This window comes from Tursiops truncatus, chromosome 21 (assembly GCF_011762595.2).
Source record: "Tursiops truncatus isolate mTurTru1 chromosome 21, mTurTru1.mat.Y, whole genome shotgun sequence".
Lineage (NCBI taxonomy): Eukaryota > Metazoa > Chordata > Mammalia > Artiodactyla > Delphinidae > Tursiops > Tursiops truncatus.
In genome coordinates, this window is record NC_047054.1 from 33,940,614 (window position 1) to 33,963,590 (window position 22,977).

General features: G+C 47.6%; 1 protein-coding gene across 2 annotated transcripts in view; it reads right to left on the bottom strand.

The window, feature by feature from the left end:
• SH2D4A (SH2 domain containing 4A) overlaps window positions 1-22,977 on the bottom strand; it is a 74,824-nt gene that overhangs the window by 36,166 nt on the left and 15,681 nt on the right. For both annotated transcript variants that reach the window (XM_033848786.2, XM_033848785.2), the window contains exons 3-5: window positions 18,328-18,487; window positions 16,891-17,062; window positions 1,937-2,017 (exon numbers count right to left, since the gene is read on the bottom strand). In XM_033848786.2, the coding sequence (XP_033704677.1) occupies window positions 1,937-2,017; window positions 16,891-17,062; window positions 18,328-18,487 (413 nt within the window). The remainder of the gene's footprint in view (window positions 1-1,936; window positions 2,018-16,890; window positions 17,063-18,327; window positions 18,488-22,977) is intronic.

The window sequence follows — 22,977 nt, forward strand, 5'->3', positions numbered from 1 at the left end:
TGTTATACTAAGGATACTGTTGCTTAGGAAAAGCAAGAAGTTTACCAAGTGAGTCTACTTAAAGAAATATATTAAGTAAATAATAATTCGGGTGGTACTTGGCTGCTAAGTTGATACTCCAGTGTCTGAGAGAGCTGTGTTTAGTAAGTCTCACTCCTTTTTCATCCACAGTGTCATTATGTATGGGCACAGTGAGAAAGGAGACAAAATTAATGTTTCACAGAGTAATAGCAGATGAGAGCTGACCCTGGCCGCTGTTTTTATTCAAAGCAGCTAGAACACTCAAGAACTTGTCCCGAGTTTCTCTAAGGATTCCTCCAGAAAATTTACTTTTAGAAAAGTCTTTACAAGTTGATCTTTACTTTCTCTGTTTAGAAAACCATCATTTCTTCTTTAGAAGTGTTCTGCTGAAGCACACAGGTCCAGGATGAAGGCCAGGGAGTGGAGGGGCAGCAGGGCTGAGCCTGGACACTGGTCCAGGCGCCCAGGGGCCGGGGTGTGGAGCCAGAGATGGGAAGACGGAGCTGTCAAAGGTCCCTGACACAAAGCCGCTCGTCCCGGGCTGCTGATGCAAATACTCCCACCAGCTCCCTCATCAGCCCCTCACTCCGTCTCATTACTGACTTCTGTGCGTTCCTCCACCATGTCCAAGAGCTCTTGCCTCTGTGCCCTCCTACGTGCTATTCCCTCTGCCTGGAACACACTTCCCCAGCCATCCCCATCACCCCGCCCTCATTCTTCAGGTGTCTGCTCCAATGTCAACTTCTCTGGCCACCTCTATAAAATCCAATTCCCACCCTCCCTGCATTCCTCAGCTCCCTTATCCTGCGTGATTTTCCTACAGAGCTCTTAGGACCTGAGTTCACACACAGATGTATCATCTGTCTCCCCATCAGGAGTAGAAGCTTTCCAAGGGCAGGGACTTTATCTGTTTCGTTCACTGTGTCTCTAGTGCCCATAGCAGAGCCTGGCACGCAGAAGGAACTCAACATAGGTCGTCTGAACGAACACACAGATCTCCTGTCCTTTCTTCCTCACCTGCCCTCATTTAAAATGACATAATGTAATCAGGGCAGGGTCACTGGGGAGTTCCTTTAGGGACTATTGCTGCTGTTTTATAAAGGGGCATGTATTACATCAGCGTCTGCACACCAGGCCCACAGCTCCAGACCTCCCCATGACTGACGCCTCAAACGTGCGAGCTCTCCAGCTCACACATGGCCCTGCAGAGGAGTCCGGGCCTGGGTCACCACCCAAGGTAACCAGCCCCAGCCGCCTCCTGACAGCCTCCATCCCAGCCTGTGGCCCCCAGAACCTTCATTTTACAGCCTCATCTCTCACTCCACTTTTTCAGACCATCTGTGGGCCAAACCCTACAGGGTTTCCAGTCTCTGCCTCAGTTATCCTGAGCCGCATGTATGGTAACACGGCAGTAGGACGGAGGGAGCAGAGAGGTCCCTGTCCGGATGGACCCGGAGACCTGAGCGCCTGGAGGCCCTGCGGGCACCGTGGGCACAGTGACCCAAGCAGCTGCTCAGCGCAAAGGGACAGGCTCGAGAAAGAGTGAAAACCTAGGGAACCTAATGTGAATTCACGATTTCCGCCAAGTTTCATGCTTCGTTTATCTCTCTCTGAAATCAGTCTCCCCAGCGTTTGCCTCTGTCCGGGATGCTATCTCACGTCAGATCTTCAGGGAGGAGTCCGATATGTCCTGACGAGCAGATACGTCCTGGTACATCCTTTCCATGATACTCAAGACTCTCCAACTCCAGATAAACAGGTAAAGATGAACAGCTGTACTCACAAGCTTTTCAAAGATAGAGTTCACAGTCTGCTGCTTAATTTCATTTCTGCATGAGGCTAATAAAACAATTTGTGAAACATTAGTGGAACTGGCTCTGCACTTAGCTCCTGAGACGGAAGGTAAGTCTTTTACCTGGTGAAATCCATATTCCTTCATACGACTGATAGAATCTGCCAACATTTGGTGAATACTTCTTGAGGAACTGGAGGGCAACTGAAAATTAAATGAAACACATTTTTATGCCATTTAGAGCTGCAGTGCAATTCCAGAAGATAATCTGTTAATGCTTCCCTCATGTCGATGTTCCCAAATGCTGCCCCCCCCCCAACTGGATCCATCCCTTTCCCACCAGCAAGTGAGCTCCTGAGCCCATCCTGACTGAGGGGGCAGGTATATGAAGCCCCAGCCTCTGCACTCAGTAGGGTTAGAGATGAATCACTGCCCAGCAGCCAGGAGCTGGTGGTTTGCTCATGTCTTGCTCCCAGCTGGCCCCAAGGTCCCTGGGATGACTTTAAGACATCAACACTACTCCTTAATCTCAATTCCCTTCCTTCTCTCTTAATCCCTGCTCTACCCCAACCCGTGTTTTGGGTCGGACCAGAGAAACACCTTAGTTTCGGCCACTTAACTGCATTCGCCTCTCTCCCCTTCTAGGGCTGGAGACATACCTGGAATATTCAGTGCCTGGGAGCCCTGCCCACCCTCCCTGCCCGCTCACATCCCCCCTGTCCCCCCACTTCCCCCACTTCCCAGTTCCGGCTTCTGCTGCTCTAGACGGATTTCCCAGGAGCCAGCTCCTGCCAATGGGATTCCTAGTTCTGCCGCCTGGATTCCCTGGGACCATCCTTGTGGGCCACCTGCCAACCCCTCTGGCTCAGTGACTGAGCTGGCACAGCACACGGGGTGCCTCGTAAGACCAGGTCAGTTACACCGGCCCCAGTCACCCGGTCCCTGGCCTGAGTGCAGTCTGGGCCAAGGCCAGCATGGCAGCCATGTGACCTGTGTGGCCGATATTAGACACCCTCAACCCACGGTACCACGACTCACGAGCCTTGTGCCTGAGGACTCCTTCCTGGGTCCTGGCTTAGACGAGAAATTGCCTGCAAAGTTTCAGCCAAGGTCTGTACCAAGATTCAGCGTGGAGCACGGTGGGTACTTTAGGGTCACTTCTATGCCATGAAACGAACCAGCATGGCTACCTCAATCCTGCCCCTGCAGTTAGGTGCCCATGTGAATAATTATCTCCAAAATAATACAGGTGATAACTGGTATTGGCCACTTCTATCCGGGCCCTTAAAACCTCCTTCACATGTGTCTCCAGGCCATTTCCCCCTTCTTTGAGCTGGAATGGTGTCAGCAGTCATGCTACTAGAAAAACAGCAGAGCCTCCAAAGCCTGAGTCCCTGAACGGCTGTGTAGACCTGAGCCTTCCTAGACCAGAACACCCACCCTGGATGTTACAAGGGAGAAAGATGAACTTCCATGATGCTTTGACCATTGCCTGTTTGTTCTACTCTATCTTAGCTGATAAAGCTGGCCACAGCAATCGCTGGCGGCCCTGGACTCCGGCTCTCTGCTGAGGTCATTTACTGATCACGGGAGTACAGTCGATGCTGATTTCCCTGATGGCTGAGGGTCACTGGAGCCTGTCCTGCCCAGGCTCTGCATCAGGGCCTTAGTAAGTATCATCTTTGCTGCCCACAACATCGCTGCTGGAGGGGCAACATTACGCCCATTCTCAGGTGAAGGAACTGAATCTCAGAGGAGTTGTGCAGCTTTCTGGGATCACACAGCCAGCCTGTGCCAGAGTTCACGCTTCTTCCACTATAGCAATACTGTCATGACAGGGAAATGAGTTGCAGGTCAAAAGATTTCTTATACCTATTACTTGGCAAAGTAATGAATCCTATGGGTTTCACAATTGCTACTTGCCATATTCTGTCTCATTTTTTCCTTATTCTGATACTATAAAAGGATATGTAGCTGCCCTGCATCTAAAGCAGAATAGGACAATAACCAGTTCCTCTACTGATGAACAGATCAGAACTCTTCCAACAGGTTTTGTATGTCTGTCTGTTCAAAAGTCTGAGATGGCTTTGAAGGGCTCAGGCTTGTGGTCTCTGAATACATTTCCACTATAAGAACTGTGAACTTTAAAAGCAGGCCCGCTCTCCCTTCCCTCAGTGATATAAGATCTGTGGGGCATTACTTTGCAAAAAGGATGTTTCTTCTATGCTGAAAATTAGGAGGCAGGTGACTGTGCTCCACGGATACGTCCTCAAGTGCTGTAGACAATGCTGCAGCCCCCGCTTCTCCACTCATGTTTCCGAGGGACCTGGGCTTTTGCCACTAGCAGAGCTTTGGACCAAGGTTTCATCAGCAGCACCTCCACCACGATCAGCTCCTGAACAAACTCTTAGTTGTTTCCTGAATTAGCGTCAGGCTAATAGATATCTGACATTGCTCTTCTAAGTCATATATCCCAAAGTGTGGTCTATTTTGTCAAGCATTTTCCCCCATCACTTGCCAATTACTGTCCTCTGCTTGGACATAAAACCTTCAACACACTGTACAAGTTATTCTTTGTCCCTTAGCAGTATTCCTTCAATGGAACTATTGATCTCATGTATACACACAGAAGTGTTTTCTCACCACTTGCTTTTTAAGAAATTACAATCTGGGTTTTTTCCATCATCATCATGTGCCCTCTCTCACTAGCACTTTCAACATGCTCACTGCTTCTTCACTTGTCAGATACTACAGGGTCATCAATATTGTTAAAAGAGCTCAAATCTAAGCACAGATGCAGGAACAAGACAATTTTCAGGACTTGGTGCCAGGGACTGAAGGGACCTCTGTGACCGTCAGCAACGTCTACTGGTGCCGCTCAGAGTTGACAGCCTTTCCTTGTCTGAAGGTTTAGGTTTTGTTTTTAGTATATCAAAGCTCACAAGTTCGTTCTTGAGTAGATAAGATTTAGCATAAACAGCTGATTAATTTAACAACCACCCCAGAGATCAGTACTTCTATTCAAATCCTTCCATGTGTCCAAAACATACTGTCAATTCTAAAACCATTCACACATACTAAGAACCACATTTATAAAAATTCTCATTTTAAGGGTGAGCGAAGATTCGCTCTTATTCCAAAATGTTAAAATAATATGAAGAAGTTAATCAAGACTTGCGCAGAGCTTACCCTTCCCCCTCTGCATATCCTCAAGTCCATTCTCTAGTAGGTCTGTGTCTTTATTCCTGTCTTACTGTGACAAAGCGAGAGAGTGGCATGGACATATATACACTACCAAACGTAAAATAGATAGCTAGTGGGAAGCAGCCGCATAGCACAGGAAGATCAGCTCGGTGCTTTGTGACCACCTAGAGGGGTGGGATAGAGAGGGTGGGAGGGAGGGAGACACAAGAGGGAAGAGATATGGGAACATATGTATATGTATAACTGATTCACTTTGTTATAAAGCAGAAACTAACACACCATTGTGAAGCAATTATACTCCAATAAAGATGTAAAAAAAAAAAAAGACTTGCGTAGAGCAGTTCATTCAGATACACTTACATGCTTACAAATCCACAAAGCACACCATGTACAATGGAATAGACTGAAAGCAGTGTGAGCCAGATCTCCTTTACTAAAAAACAGCCAGATCCATGGCTCAAAAGTGATGATTCGCAATGTCAGTACCAGAAGGAGACAGCCTCAGGAATAGCACTCTGAGCATCCCCAGCTCAAGGATGAAGAGAAGTCCTGAAGAGGGTGCCGGGCCCTCTCTGAAGCTTCCATAGGACGCTGAGTCCCAGGGAATAGACTCTTTAGCTATTCCAATTTGCAACACAAGGAAGGTTGGAAAACTACCCACCTCCCTGCATAATTTTTTCTTACAAAGAACTTTCAAGTCCATGCATCATTTGACCTTCATATCAACACCATAAGGGTATCAAAGCAGGTATTATCCCTTTACCAAAAATGTAAGGCGACCTGTTCATAGGTAGGAAAGCAGGGTCTGAAACCCTCGCCCTGCTCCTTCTGTGGGTTGTCCCGGAGAGAACATCTGTCTGCTCTCGTGCACAGAAGCCATGGCAGTCCCCTCCCACCTGCTGCATCACAGAGACTTCTGCAGCTGCTGAAGCCCTATGGGCAGAGTTAAAGCTATTGTATCCTCTACATATTTGTTTTATTTAAAAATGAAAACTGCCATGGAATATTTATGCAAAAGCTCCAAAAAAATAGAGAGAAAACTTGGAAGGCAACGACATCACAAGCTAGTGGACTCTCTGCAGACACCAAGTCAGAATGGTCCTCTCCAATCAACGTGGACCAAGGAGACCTGGGAGTGGAGCCCCTCCACAATGACCAAAGGATTTTATAAGTATATATAAATTACCATTAAACTTAGAAGTATGGCCATTCAAATCTATATAAGTAATGGGTAAACAAAAGACGCTGCCAGCAACATCAATATTATATGGTTACAAATTGTATTTCCTCCAGAGACTGTGTGTCATGTGAGAATTATTCTAATTATATTCACTTTTTAAACTGGTTTGAAAAATGGTTCATTCTGGCTTCTAACCTAATATTCACTCTGTTTAAAAGTAGGACTATACAATCAAACAAACATCAAGAGCCTTTGGAATAAACAAGAAAGCTCCAGTGAACAGAACATTTTTAGCGCTTATATTTTAATGGTGAAGAAGAAAATGATGAATTAAGGCAGGCGTCCCCAAACCGCAGGCCGCAGACCACTAAGGGTCCCTGGCCCGTTAGGAACCGGGCTGCACAGCAGGAGGTGAGCAGCGGGCTAGTGAGCCAAGCTGCATCTGCCGCTCCCCATCGTTCCCCATCACCCGCATTACCGCCTGAACCATCGGCCCCATCACCCGCATTACCGCCTGAACCATCGGCCCCATCGCTCGCATTACCGCCTGAACCAACCTCCCCATCACCCACATTACTGCCTGAACCATCCCCCATTCACACCCCATCCGTGGAAAATTGTCTTCCATTGTGGCGCAGTGGTTGAGAGTCCGCCTGCCGATGCAGGGGATGCGGGTTCGTGCCCCGGTCTGGGAAGATCCCACATGCCGCGGAGCGGCTGGGCCCGTGGGCCATGGCCGCTGAGTCTGCGTGTCCGGAGCCTGTGGCCACAACAGTAAGAGGCCCGTGTACCACAAAAAAAAAAAAAAAAAAAAAAAAAAAAGATATTCAGTCTAGTTTTAATACTAATAAGAGAGACTTAATTCAAATTCTCCAAAAATCGATGGCCTGTCCCCACGCTTTGCTAACCAGGTCGCTGGAATAATCAGATTCCTATTTCTATTCTCAGCCATTTTAAGTGAAAAGGGAATTTCCCAGTGATGACTATAATAGTAAGCTTTTAAGCATACTGGGGTTTAGCATTGTTTTTTTTTTCTTTTTAAAATAGTGAGAGAGGCAGAATAATGAAACCATGCTTTGATAAAGTGACAAAGAATAATAATATAGAGAAAGTGGAGATATTTTCCTAAGGCCAACTAGACTAACAGGATGAAAAAGGGACATTGAGTTTTACTGCTGAAGGTATGTTGTTGGTCCCTGTGGAGAGATTTTACTGAAACATGAACTAGGACAACGGAGAACTTAGGGAATCTTTTCCCCATTTCTCTAACATTGTTCCTAGCAAAATCTATGCACAAAGACTACTGGAGAGTCCGGCTTGAAAATACAGTGGACTCTAGTATGATGTGCAACTTTATGGCACCTCTTTAAATAATGCATTAGTCTTTAGTGCCTGAGTTTATTCTGGGCAGAGCAGAGCATGGAACTGTCATGCTGCATGAAGGTCTGTCCACCGGTGTCGCAGCTCACCCACGACTCCTCCAAACGACGTGCAAACAGCAGAACTGGGCAGTAACATCCTCAGGAAATGCAATAATCAGAACTAATAAGGGTTGTTAGGGCAAAGTGTTTCAGATATGAAAGAGTTTCAGAGGCCGCTCTTACAATTTCACCAGGGAGAATGTGATCCATGAAGGAGAAAAGGAAGACAGCAAGAGGAATAAAGTAATCGTTAAATGTAAAGTTTAAGGATATTATAAATATATAAATATTTATATATTTATTATATTTATACAGCTGTAATATATATAAATATAAGGTATAAGGATAGCAACAAAGGGTTGTTAGGACAGTAGTCAAAGAGTTTTAAAAACATGGTTGATTTGGGAAGTCTTGACGTAACATAAAATAGGAGCCTAACAATAAATAATAGAAAATAGTATTTACATATATAATATTTTACTCACATCCAACCCAGTGATTTGTAGCTACTGTAACCTCCATTTTTCAGACCAGGAAACTGAGCCCCAGAAAGGTCAGCTAGGCCCCACAGGGTTCCATATTTTTCTTTCCAGCATGCTACTCCAGTGAGGGATAAATGAATCATCGCCAACATCACGTGCATCACACAAAATGAAGTTGTGTTACCAACTTTGTAATGTACAACTCTCAACACCAGAACTGTTTTTCTCTTTTGTAATTCACTTTATATGAAGCTTTTAATATAACATACTACTTTTAAAACTCCAACAGCTTAAAAGGCTTTTATGGGCTTACGATTCTGCGATTCTATCTTATGTAAAATTTTATTCTACAAACTACCATGAAATTCTATTACAGTTATACAAACACTACTGGGGTAATTGTGTAACTCTCTGATTGTGGCTCTTCTCTTGAATTAATAAAATGAGCACGGTTAATTCCTCGTCTGTTTTTACCTGGTATACGCAATAGTTTCATCTCTCACAAAAATAATACTGAAATGCTTCCTTCATGTATACTAGGAGGGAATATACATCAAGAGACAAACGGTTACTGGTTTGGGATTATCTCTCTTTTTTTCTTCACATTCAACTCAACCCTCAAAATTCCACTTGCATTTCAAGAATACATTTCCCCTTCTGTTTGCAGTGGTGTCCTCATTATTAGCGTGACCCCTACTCCCTCTGAGGGACTGGCAAAATGTCTGTCTGCAGACAAGAGCCAGCCGTCCCGCGATGGCTCCACCAGGCCCTGGCACAGGGCGTCTACCCCTCGGTGGGGGAGGGTTCTCCACCCGCCTACTCCCCTAGGTTAAGTCACCTAAGGAGCTGTGCTCTAATACTACTTTTCACTCTTAATAGAAAGCCGGTGCCACATAGAACCCCAAACTTTGGTTGCTATGTAGAAGCACCTCGAGATGAATAAGGGTCCAAAAGTAGCAATCAAGCATATTCTTTTCCATTCTCTTCAAGTGGTCTGATCTCAGTACCTTGCTTTTGAATCTCTCCTTTATGAAGGCAAACCATCAAAATCCAGTTTTAGAGAACTGCTGGCTTCTGAGTAGACAGCAAGCTTAACAACTTCAGTCTGGAAGGGATGAAGGAGGTAAGGAAGAAGGAAAACCTAAGTGGAAGCCTTCCATTGTGTCTGAAAATCATTTCCCAGGTGCCCCTTCACTGTTCTCTACTGAAGGGAACATAACGCTATGAGTTAGAATAACACCTAAAAACACAACTGAACACTACCACAGTTTCAATGTCAACTTTACGATTAAAATGCACATTTTAGTGGCATGTTTTGTTATCAGTTGTTATAGTGAAATGACAGATGTAAAAGCAGGTGTCAGAGCCTTGGGGCAGTGTGGGAGGTGTGTGTGTGTGTGTGTGTGTGTGTGTGTGTGTGTGTGCGCGTGCGTGCGCATAGTAGAGGTGGAGAGGTGAGAGGTCTCATCTCTGGCTCCATTTGGTTAAAGAAGGTACTATGTATGACGGGGAAGACTCTTGCTCAAGGGTTTTTCATCTGCTAGCTTCAAGGTCCTTTTGGGGGTTTTTTGAACGCTTTGAATTCCAAATGTTTGTGTTCTAATTTTTTTTTAATCTCCTGGTTTGCAATGTGGTCCACTTTGAAGGCCATTTCTGTTAAAAACAAGTAATTCTCGGGAAATAAAAATCTAAAAGTGAGCAGATAGTTTTATCCAAGGTCCCCTTTGGGGCAAGGACAGTCAGTCTACTGATGAATAAGTCCCCAGCCCACAAATCACCTGACACAGAGACACACAAGGGCTTATCTCTTTTTTTTTTTTTTTTTTTTTTTTTGGTACGCGGCCCTCTCACTGTTGTGGCCTCTCCCGTTGCGGAGCACAGGCTCCGGATGCACAGGCTCAGCGGCCATGGCTCACGGGACCAGCCGCTCCGCGGCATGTGGGAGCTTCCCGGACCGGGGCACGAACCCGTGTCCCCTGCATCGGCAGGTGGACTCTCAACCACTGCGCCACCAGGGAAGCCCAAGGGCTTATCTTTTAATTACCATCCCACCCACTACCCTCAAACCTGTTCTTTTCCCTCCCAAATTCTCATGCGGGAAGGGGTTAAACACTGACTGCTTTGGGAGGGCTGTCCACGCCAAGGGTCCCTAAGGATCTCTGCTCAGCAGAGGGGTACTCCTAGTTCTTACCCAGAATCCCCCAGGGAGGGGCGCCTGCTCACACAGTGCCTCATCTGTCCTCTTCTCTGGCTCTTACTAACTGCTCATCAGACTTGTCTCTGCCTGGGAATGGCCTCTGCTTCCCAACCTGCATGTCTCAGAACATGGCTGGGTGACAGCTAAATTCTCATATTTACCATCACCTCCCATTCAGGGACAGGCTCCCAGCAACACTGAATGTTTGCTGTGATCCACTGAGAACCAGAACACTCTCACTAGATATCAAGCAGAACATCATTTCTGAGTTTCCCAAGTGCTGCCACTGCTGCCAAAAACAAGGAAAGGGCAGGCATTTTGTAGAGGGCAACAGCTTCCAGAAAAGAAGCCATGCAGGCAGCTCTAATCTAGGGATCATTTCTGTCTCCTCAGATTGCACCAGCCACTCAGCCTCCCTCTGCCTCTACCTCCTCAACTGAAAAATGAAAAGGACCAAGCCTGGGCTCATGGTAAGAATAGCATCTCATAACTGAAGGACTTCAGGGGCAATTCTTGCTGTCTCCATCAGATGATATTAGGCAAGCAACCTCATAAATTTTTTTCAGCTTCCTTTGTAAAGAAACAATGTTGCTAATTTAATCCCTATTCTATAGAAGGAACTGATTCCTGTAGGATGGGGCCCACAGGTCACAGAGCTGCTTCTAAGGATGGAAACCTCCATTCCCAGACTAGAGGTATTCTATGTCAGCTGCACTGTTTCAAGGTATCTGGTACTTAACTGGGCAGTCTTACTTTTGGTTACCCATTTGTTAAAATGAACATTTTAAGTTAACATAAATATATAAGAAGTATTTTGTAAAGATTATCCTCAGTGTGTAAAAAGATGCTGAGACTGGACCCCAAGTTTTCCAAACCCTGAGGCAGGCATCAAATAACTCTTCTCAAATCCCCCAGGTTTGCTTCTTGTGGATCTAAGGGTTAAGCAGAAATTCTCTAGCCTTAGAATTGGGACAAATCTTTCACTGTTCTAGAAAAGATCTCCTTGGATGAAGCCATCTGCCAATGAAGGTATAAAATAAATCACTGTTACATTGGTATAAAATAATCCAAATGCAAACCTAAAGATTGGGCTGTTTACTGTTCTGGTTCCATGGAGGGAAGGGTACAGGGCTCTACAATTTTTTATATGTGAGAAGATTAAGTAGACCCAGGTGAGTCAAGAGGTATAGTTTACAATCTGGGGCTGGAGGGCTGTGGTGAAAAGCTGAGGATAGGCTAGCCAATTGACTAAGGAGGACGTAATATGCACTTTATTTCCAGAAATGGGGCTGGGTTAACCTCAGCCCTGTACTGCTGGGCTTGGACCTCACACCCCTGCCTAATTCCTGCTTGGATATGAAAGTCCAGCCCTGGTGATGTGATTTTTCCAGTGAAACTGCATGGAAACCCTCCTTAACAGCCATAAAGACATGAGAAAATATTCGCCTTCAGGCCACACAGGCATGGGTATTGTTTAGGATCACCAGCATTTATAGCTGGAAGGCTAGGAGGAGTCATCTCAGCAAATAGATTCCATCTCTAGCGCTCACTCCCAGGACTGAGCATGAGACATCTGTGGACAGGACGCGAGGGCGCATGTGCCCTGGGTCGGGGGAAGGAGAGCTGCGATCCATTAGTGATGTCTGCCCAGGTGTAGGTGCGTAAGAGGTCTTATGCTTTGTGTCTACATACCTTTTAAAAGCCTCTCATTTTATAGATAAGAAAAAACGAAATCCTGCAGACACAGAGAATGAAAGCCCAGTTCTTCTGACTACGTTTACCATGCTTGCTCTCATTATGTTAACACAGAGCAAAAACCTACCATAAGTCCACAATCCCTTATTAACGATTCTGAAATCCAACAAGCTCTGAACGTACATAACTCATATTGAGGGGAAAACCTGACTTGGACTAACATGAGATCATTTACAGTATTTACAGTAACTGATTGCAAAGTGTAACCAAACCCTGCCGGGGACACTATATATTATACAGTATATACACAGCATTTCTTCTATAAAATCTGAAAAAATCTGAAATCTGAAACACATCTGGCCCAGGGGTTTGGATAAGGGAGGTTAGGCCAGTGGTACTGAGTCCACCGCCTAGAGGGTGTGGCAGGTAGAGTAGCCCCCAAATGTCTACACCCTCATCCCCTGGAACCTGTGTCTGTGTTATGTGACACAGGAAGTTTGCAGGTATTCATTATAAGCTACAGACCTTAAAATAGGGAGACTTTCCTGGATTGTTCTAATGGCCTCAACTAATCACATGAGCCCTTAAAAGCAGAGAACTTTCTCCAGCAGGAGTCCGAGAGATGCAGGAGAAGGTCAAGTCTAGAATCTTAGCATCTCTCTAAATTCCAAGCAGGAGAGAGACTCCACCTGCCTTTGCGGGAGGGGCCACACTGGCGGCACGAGGAGGCAGGCAGGCAGCCCCGGGACTGTCCCCAGGCTGACAGGGCTTGCCGTGGCTCATTCGCCAACGACCTGAATAAGCGTGGAAGCAATTCTTTCCCAAAGCTTCCAGATAAGATCCCTTCTCAGCCAACACCTCGATTCCTGCCTCGTGAGAACGGAAGACCCAGCCAAGCCATGTCAGATTTCTGACCTGGGGGCTGTGAGATAACAAACGGGTATTAAGTTCATAGTAATTTGCTACAGCAGCAACACAAAACTAAACAGGACGAGCCTGATTCCTCCCCCATGATACAGCCTCTAGACACCCTCCCAAAGTGCCTTCCCCACGTCCCAGCCAAGCCCCTCCTGGGTCAGGGTCAGGCCTGGGTCAGGCCGCTCCCTCCCTGGACCCACTCAAGATGCTTTCACTCTGACACCCTGCTGGCCCCCAGGCTTCCCCCGGCCAGCTCTGCCCTCCCTGGCCAGCCCCGCCCTCCCCACCAGGAACTTGACTCTGTCCTGCCTCACTGGGTGCAGTGCTTTCCAGGGAGTGTCCCTTCTTCCTCCCAAGTCCTGAGACACCAAGACCCAGTCGGGTGCCTCCCTTATGGCCCCGTAACACCTATCACTACACGTATGGAGCCCCTGACAAGCCTTAGCTCACAGAAGGACCGATTCACCTCAGTCGGCCTCACCGTGCAGGGTGCACGCAGGGCAGGCCGGGTGTAGGACACTGTCACGCAGACCAGGCAAGGCTTCCCGTGTTTCTGGTTAAAATAACCCCTTGGAGTTGTAGTGGGATTTGCAGTTTTCCAAGAGTTTCCAAATATATTATGTCATGTAATTTTTACAAAATAAACCATGAGATAAAACAAGGCAGGTATTTTTAATTCCCAGTTTTTACAGGTGAGAAGACAGAGGCTCTAAAAGGTTCTGAGGTTTGTCCGCTCGCCCACGTGAGAAACCCTGCCTCACAGACTCAGTGCTGCCACGCGCAGTGCAAACGCAACTCTGAGAATCTGGCCGAGGCAGCAGCAGGGCCACACTGCGAGCTCTGGGGACACTGCCGTGGATCCGCTCTGGCAGGTGTCCAGGCAGTTAGATCTCATTGCGTCTGTTTCTCCACTCTCCTCTTTCTCTTTCTCCGTGTTTTCTTACAGAAAAAAGTCTACTGTTTAATTTGAAAGCCAACAACATCTGGGTCTAAAGCACTCCTGCTTTGGGGGCACAAAAGCAAAACCTCTCTTGCCAGCAGTGTGATGGTGACGATGCAGCCATGATAGCTTCCCCGGGGCAGACGAGATGGCCCAGCTCTGCCTCTAACACAGGCTCTGCACAAGCCACTGCTCTCTTCCTCCCCTCGGAGAACAGACCCTGTTTCACGTCTCCGACAGCTGCTGTGAGGATGGAGTGAGACAGTGCATCTAAGTCATTTGGCAACTGTCCAGGGATGCATGCACGTGAAGTGTCAAATTCCTCCCCCTCGCTGTGATCACCCCAGTTACCCACATGAAAGCAAATCTGCCTTTTCACCAAAGAATATCCCAGGCTCCTGGCTATGCTCTTAGGATGTGCTGTTTTCTCCTCTTGAAGCTGGCTTTGGCATTCTTTTAAGCTGATTTCATCTTATTCAAAATATTAGTGGGTAAAGAGGGAGGATAATGAAGGAATTAACTGTGGGATTGGCCCCCAAGTCCTACACAGGCCCAAAGGGGTCCCTGACTACATGTTCTCCTCCATTCACAAGATAATCAGAGCAGAGCTGAAAAGACACTGGCTGATACAAATGCAGAAACCCAGTCCACTCTTATACCCCAGTTAAATCATTAACTAAGAAGCACCACCTCCTATGAGTGACTGACTCTTACACAAGAGCTTCCACGGTGCTGAAGGCACATCAACATTTGGGTTGAATTTAACTTTTATCTCTTCTTCATAACCCTTCAGAGATTTTAGATCAGACTAGTAAGGAGTGCTTTCAGATTCAGGTCTGGAGAACTTTCTGAGCATATGGGGCACATTTTCTGGTGATGATCTGTCATGTGGAAATTCATTACAAGTCCAACAAGACCATTTTATTTTAGTAAATCTATAGCTGATTTTCCTTGAATACTTTTTATAATTCTGGAAAACTGATGGCTCTTTAAATCCTCCCATGGTTATTCAGATAAGCATTATGATCACTAACATCAATAAAAATGGCTTGATGATTTTTCCTTTTATAATAAACTTTAGGCCTTGTGTAGGCAATGCAGTTTTAAAGACGTGACAATATCGTTCTAGATACTATGGTCAAATTATGGCCGAAACACGGAAATCTTTACAGCGCAAGCCTGGATTGCATTTGGAAACATGCACTGGGTGACTTCCAAAGCTCCTGCCTTGGTTTCTCACTAGAGTTCTTGTCCAAGGAGCAGATCTGGAGAAGACAATCTGTTTTAAGTACATCAAAGTTACGATGGGAGTGGAAGTTCAAGTAGATATACAAAAATGAGGACTTTCTGAGATATGGGGGCAAATCAATCTCTCTTTGGGCATTAGTTTGTTCATCTGTACAAAAGAAATCATACTTGAATTGTGTTGTAAAATGAACTCAATCCATGAGGAAAAGCTCTGTGAACACTAAGTCAAATTGTGTGTGTTTTATTCTTTTGTATAAAATCAACTTACATCTCCACCTGGAGGAGCATGAGAAGTCCCTGATGTTTCTAAACCAGACTCATCTTCTTTAAAACCAGCAACTGCTCCAGCAGTTCGTTCCTGTTTATGCTGATGACACACCCACACCCCCAGGCATCCAACCTTGGAAACATGGGCTGTGCTAGAAACCTCACTCCCCTGCCCACTGGGATGCCCGGTCAGTTCCTTTCAAAATATGAATCTGCTTAGGTCAGCCCCTTGCTCAAAAATCACTGACAATTTCCAGCTGTTCCTGCACAAAGGGTCAGAACACGTAAGTCGCCCCCAAGACCCTGTCCTGTCTGGCCTTGCCCAGCCCCTCACTCTGTCATTCCCTCTGCATTCCAGCCACACAGCCCTGCCCAACTGTCCCTTTGCTGGAACCTCCAGCCCCAGGCAGCCTCTGTGGTCACCTCCAGCTCTGAGTCCCCGGCAAAGCCATTATGCACGCCGCGGTAGTGCTCACGTCCTGGGGTGAGAGAGGCACAGAAACATACCCCAGTCCTGGAGCACAGCCATCGTTTGAAATGAGATTTTATGTGAAGTCTTTCCCTGCTTTCCCAACTACGAAATTCATGACAGCAGTGATTTTATTTTCACTCCTGAATTGTCATCTCAAGCCTAGCACATAATGGGTACTTGTTCATTGCATGAGTAAATCAATCAATCTTGGGATCTTCTCCTCAATACACCTCCCACTTAACAGCCTCCAAGAGGTAGAGAGCACACACAGCGTCATAGAGCCAGAGACCTAATGGAAGCCACACAGCTGCAAATCCCGTTAGTTCTCAGGGTAATTAAATCACTGGCAGAAGAAATACTTCACCACGTAGTTTCATTATTCTTCCAAACCATAATCCAAGCCGCAAATTACGTTTGAGCTTTTTAAACCACCTGACCTAAGAGAATCATCCTAGTTCTGAGTATAGAATGCTGTTGTGTTGAGGCAACAGCTGTTCCACAATCCCAGGCAGAACCTACGAAGCCAAGAGACACTGATGCTTTGTCCTCAACAAAAGGGGGGACCCATTAGGACATATCTAGGTCCCGGAGGTGCCTGTGTTACAGGCAGGCCCAGCAAACTGCAGCCCGAGCACCAGACCCGGCCCCAACCATCCTGGTGAGTAAAGTGGCCACAACCTGTGCACACCTGCGACAGAGGCCGCAGGGCCCAGGAGCTCCATGGTCCACCATCTGGCCCTTCAAGAGTCTGCCGAGCCATTAAAGAAGGCACATAACACGGAAAAATAACCCCGGAAATGTCTTAAAATGCAGTTTTATATCTAGAGTTCTTTCCTCACACCTTCTCCCATGGAAAAGGGTGCCTTATACTGTTTGTGAAAAGGCAGGTGAGCCAAACCCCCAAATCTCCCAACAAGGAGTAACAGCAGGGCCTTCAAGCTGGGAGGGATTTGTCCCAGAAAAGGCAGTTTAGGATCCTGACGCTCAGTGACGCCAATACCTCCATCTCCCCCGTCATGAAATTCCGCACATTTACAGGCAGGAAAGACTCACAGGCGTTTTCTGCTCTTCTAGGGGTGAAGCTGGCCCACGGCCAGGCCCGTGTCCCCCCTCTTCTGCCGCCTTCTCACACACGCTCCGAGGCTCCCGGTCACCTGGTGCCCGCACATCGGAGGAGTGTGACTTTGGTTTCAAGCTGCTGGTGAATTCTCTGGACTGAGTTTTTCTGAAGAGAAACAAATGTGGAATTATCAAAAACAGTCTTTAACAAAGACAGCTTTCCCAAAGTAGAGGTCTGCATTCAAATTACATGGAAACCAGTAATGGGTACCATTTACTGAGCGCTGATGGTAGGCTGAGCCCTTTGCTAGGTATTTAAAGACATTAACTTAATCCTCATAACAACCCTGCGAGGAAGGCGCTGTTATCCTTGCTTTGCTGTAAGAGGCTCAAAATAATGGTATCACTCATCCGAGGCCACGCAGCAGCCAGGACTGAAACCCGGGTCTGCCCGGCTCCTGGCTCGGAAGCTAAACAGCCAGGGCACACGGCCTTTGTGTCATCAGCAGCAAAGAGTCCCTTTCTCTCCGTGTGCCCACTTACGGCTGTGAAGTCACAGGACCGCGGCACGGAAGAGAGGCCCACGTGTCTGTTCCTAGTTCCCCGCTTGCACGGGGCTGCCAACACTTCGCAGAGGCCACCCTGGCACCCAGCCCAGGGGACCCATCCCCTGCCTCACTGCTCCCACCCAAGCTACCTTCCTGTCTCTGCAGTTGATTATGTCGCTTCCTCATTCACCACCTCCTCACTGTCACAGAATAAGGTCCAAACTCCTAAACCTGGCCTTCCAGGCACTTCAGAGCACGGCCCCCCCTCACCCCTGTGCACCCCAAACAGGCGGAAGGACTCACCATCACCCAAAGCGCCATACATGCCCCATCGAGCGGTCTTGATGACCCCTCTGCCTGCATTGTCCTGCCTGACCTTCTGTAGCTGGAAAACTACTTACCTTTCAAGGTTCACCACCGTGGATCAGGATGATGGGCTTGGGGAACCCTCTGCCTGACCTTAGTCCCAGTGCACACCACAGCCTGTGTGTCTGCCTGTTTCTCCTCCTGAACTGCAAGCTCCCAGCACCCAGCACAGACAAGCACCCTCGGGCCCACTTCCTCCGGGACCCCCGGAGCCTGAAGCCCGAGGGGTCCCCGCGCCTCACCCCTCCCACAGCTGCACTGTTCCAGCGCGAGGCTAGGGAAGCCCAGGGTCACCGGGGGACCACCTCCACACCCCAGCAGGAAAGCGAAACGGCCGACATGGTGGCGCTGTGAAAATGAAGGGAGTCGCCAGAAGTCTGAAGGAAATTTCCAGAAACTGGGAGTCACCATGCGCCCTCAAGTCCCACCAGGCCCCCCACAGGGTCTGAGAGCGAGAGGCCTCGCAGCCCCGTTGTGTGGTGCCTGGCCAGTCCCCCACGGGCCTGCAGGTTCATACCTGAGCTCCCGCACCTCCTGCCCCGACTTCAGCCGTGCCCTCTGGGCACGGATCTCATCACAGAGCGTGTCGTAGGGTTTATCGAGGTGGTGCTCACCCATCACCCACACCCAGACTTCCTCGTCGGCTCCCAGTTTCCAATGAACCGATTTGCCGTTGTCTGCAGGCAAAACAGAATTTGGATGAACAAGTGTCTTTAGCCATGGGTTAGGATGTTTTCCATCATTAAAGTATCTGAAAATCAGATGAGGCAAAGCCCGTCCAACCTGCTCAGAATGAGCAGCATTCCCAGGGCGGCGGCAGTGGGCTGCAGTACGTTTGTTTGAAAATATGATGAATGTGGTGCCCCTTTTCTAAGTGAAGATGCAAGATGGGAAGAAAGCAGGCATTGTCTGCAGTATGTTTAGGGTAACAAAGCAGCATCAGGCACCAGAACATCTACAGCCTAAGAATCTCCCTGCAACCCGGCTGCTCCAGGGCTTGGGGTGTCCACTACATTTCTAGGTTTCATTGCTGAGTACAAGGCAGCACTTGAGAGTCAGACCAGCTTTAGTCTAAATCCTAGCCCTGCCACTTAGCTGTGTGGCTTGGACAAATTATTTAATCTCCCTAAGCCTCAATTTTCTTATCTGCAAAATGGGATCTCCCTAAGCCTCAATTTTCTTATCTGCAAAATGGGAATGCTAACATCTACTCAGGAGGATGGCTGTGGGGAGGCGGTGACAGCCGTGCAGGCAGGTCCCCAGGTCTGACACACGACACGTGACGGACTCACGGGAGAGGCTGGCGCCACCGTCCCTCTGTGCTGTTGACAGACGGACGTGCCAGCTCAGAGACTCGGGCCAGCCCATGAGAGATGACACGCCCGAAGTGTGAGATGCGGGGAAGCTACTTGAATAACCGAACTTGCGCCTGCTCCCAGCAGGGGTTGTGTTACATTCTCTCTAGTTCCTGCTCCTCAGATGCGGCCACACAGGTCATGTTCCCTGAAACCTGGGACGGTGGACCATTCCCAGGAGAGGGGGTGGGCAGTCCTAAACCTGAAGGGCCCAGAGGGGACTCACCAGGGCTATCATGGTCCACGGCTGGTCAAGATGCCTGGGCCTGAGGACCCACACTAGCCAGTGGTGTTGAGTGTGTGACATGGGCAGCAGCTGGCATGCAGGCCGGGCCGTGGCCATGCCACAGGAAGTAGAGTGAAGGTAAAGAGGCAGAGGTTTTGGGGCAGGAAGGGAATTAGATAGGATGTGTCAGATTTAGCGGCCCTGACAGGGGTCTCTGCTCTGAAGACACTGGGGTCCTCCAAGGGGCCCACACAGCTCCCTGAACCCAGGGAGGGGGAATCATTCCCGTAAAGTGAGTGTCGGCCTGGTGCCCTCTGCTTCGTACCAAGATAGGGGGGCTAGCAGGGCCTCTGTGTAGCTCCTTCCACAAAATCCTACTGTGTTCCTAATGCTGGCAGGATGCAGAGCTGGGTGCTGTGGAGATGTGGAGTGAAACATCCTCCTGCAGGTCACCCAGAGCCTGGGAGAGAAAGAGTAGGGTGGTAGGTCACTGACTTAATGAACTTCACTGCATATCTGCTATGTGCCAGGCCCTGAGGTAGACACGCCTGAACACTTACAAACAAGACAGACCAGTCCCTCCTTCTAGCTGGGGGAGGCAGGTGCTGACCAACTAGTTACCTAGAGAAGTCGCAGTAACTGGGGAGGGGTGTTGAAGTGCTGCGGGATGTGTGGAGGGCCGGGGACATACACCGTAACCACGAGAGATTTAAGTCCATTGAGGATTCAGAGGACGGAGGATGCTTCAGAAGGACAGGGAAGAAATAAGAAGTTCTTTGTGTTCAGTTTGGGAGGATGGATATGGCATCTGGACAGAGAATAGGGGTGGTTTTGGTGCTGGACACAAGGAACAGCATGACCGAGATCAGAGAAGGGAATCAACGTGGGGCCACGGGGAACAAGGGTCTCCGTCAGAGCCGAGAGGCTTTAGAAGCAACCTGGCCGTGGGCTGAGGCTCGTGCAGGGGGAGCAGGTGGCTGCCTGGCACAGGTCCCAGACACCAGGCTGAAGGGTTTAAATGTAGGCCCTGTGCTGCATAAAGCCAGAAAGTGGTGCTAAAATCCCAGGGCTTCTACCAGCGCTTTACGTGACCATGTATATATCACAATATTTCCCCGAGCCAGAGTTCCCTCTTTGATAAAACAGAGGTAATGAGTCTGAACTCACAGGCCTGTCACATGACAAGTGTTCAAAAAGCATTAGCTCCATGTTCTTGGTCTGAGTGACCAAGCAAGAGTCCACACCTGTAAGACATGACACCATAAAACTCCTAGAAGAGAACATAGGCAAAACCTCCTCTGACATAAATTGTACCAATGTTTTATTAGGTCAGTCTCACAAGGCAAAAGAAATAAAAGCAAACAATAAACAAATGGGACCTAACCAAACATATAAGCTTTTGCACAGTAAAGGAAACCATCAACAAAATGAAAAAACCACCTATGGAATGGGAGAAAATATTTGCAAATGATACAAACAACAAGGGGTTAATATTCAAAATATACAGACAGCTCATAGAACTCAATATCAAAAAAATAAACAAACCAATCAAAAAAGGAGCAGAAAACCTAAACAGATGTTTTTCTAAAGAAGACATACAGATGGTCAACAGGCACATGAAAAGATTCTCAACTTCGCTAACTATTAGAGAAATGCAAATCAACCACAATGAGCTATCAACTCACACCAGTCAGAATGGCCATCATCAAAAAGTCCACAAATAATAAATGCAAAAGAGGGTGTGGAGAAAAGGGAACCCTCTTACACTATTGGGGGGAATGTAAATTGGTGCATCTGCTATGGAGAACAGTATGGAGGTTCCTTAAAAAACTAAATATAGAGCTACCATATGATCCAGCAATCCCACTCCTGGGCATATATCTGGAGAAAACTCTAAGTCAGAAAGATACATGCACCCCAATGTTCATAGCAGCATGATTTAAAATAGCCAAGACATGGAAACAACCCAAGTGTCCATCAACAGATGAATGGCTTAAGAAGATGTGATACACACACACACACACACACACACACGCACATGCGCGCGCACACACTGGAATATTACTCAGCCATAAAAAAGAATGAAATATTGCCATTTGCAGCAACATGGATGGACCTAGAGAATATTATACTAAATGAAGTAAGTCACACAAAGAAAGACAAATACTATATAATATCGCTTATATGTGGAATCTAAAAATAATACAAATGAATCCATATCAGAAACAGACTCATAGACATAGAAAACAAACTTATGGTTACTAAAGGGGAGAGGGATAAATTAGGAATATGGGATTAACAGATACAAACCACATAACAGGTACATAAAATAAATAAACAAGGACCTACAGCACTGTATAATTATTGTACTGTATAATTATACCTAATGTATAATTATATTCAATATCTTATAATAATCTATAATCACATCTAATCTGCCAAAAAACCCCAAAACCAAACCCTATGCTGTACACCTGAAACTAACGCAGTATTGTAAACCACCTCGACTTCAATTATAAAAAGAGTCCAGGACAGTACTGTGCAGGTGGTGCCAGGACCAGGAAGCCCTGCAGCGCGTCCGCACGCAGGGAGGACCTGGACCAGGCGGTGTGCAGCGGGTGTACAATGATGTTGCAAGAGACAAAGGGTGGAGAGAAGAGGGGTGAGGCCAGCCGGGCCTGCGCGAGGGGAAGACGGCCTCCAATGGGGCGATGGCGTCTGGGCGGCCGAGGCAAGGAAGGACTCAAAGATGAGGCCGAAGGTTTGAGAACGTGGGATGATAAACAGTGACGTCAAGAAAATACATGTGTTTGAGGCGTTAGGTAGTGAACGTTTTGGGAAACGAAGAATAAACTATTTTCAATTTTACTAGAAACCCAGATGGCAAGGTTGAGCACATACCTGAAACATGGAATTGAAGTTTAGAGTAAGGTCAGGATGCACAGTGTGAATGTGGGGATTACTTTACAGATGCCATCGTGGACACCGCTGGCCCAGAGAATGAAACCCAGGAGAGACCCTCGGAAAAGCATGTGCTTCGTCAGGACACAGAAGAAAAGACAGGGGAAGGAGAGTCCTGATTCAAAAGGAAAAAGAGGGAGAGGGAATTCTGACTCCTAAATAACTGGAAGGAGAGTGGGGAGGATGCCTTGCCTCCAGGAGAGGAGAGGTTCCGACCTCAGAGACGGTCACTTCAGACAGACGGGGCAGGCTGCACGGGGCACAAAGGACTGGGCACAAGTTACTAGGGGAGGAGCAAAGAGGGTTCGGCGGGGCTCAGCAGGCATCACTGAGCTCCTGCCACAACCCGCTGTGCCCGCGGGCAGGACAGAGCAGTCCAGGAGCTCAGGGGAACGTGGACACTTCCTTTGGGTTGCTGGGAGGGGAAGGAGTATGGACGCCAGGGACCAGGCCGGGGATGGGGACACAGGGACAGGAGAGAGCAGGGAAAGAGGGTGCTTTTGAGGAGAGAGAAAAGCTCAGCTGCTTAGAGTTGAAACCTGGCTGCACGGAACCACGTTCAGTTCCCAGTGTGCCTCCTTAAGGTAAAGGTACAAGCATGAGGGGTGTTAACAGGGCAGGCACT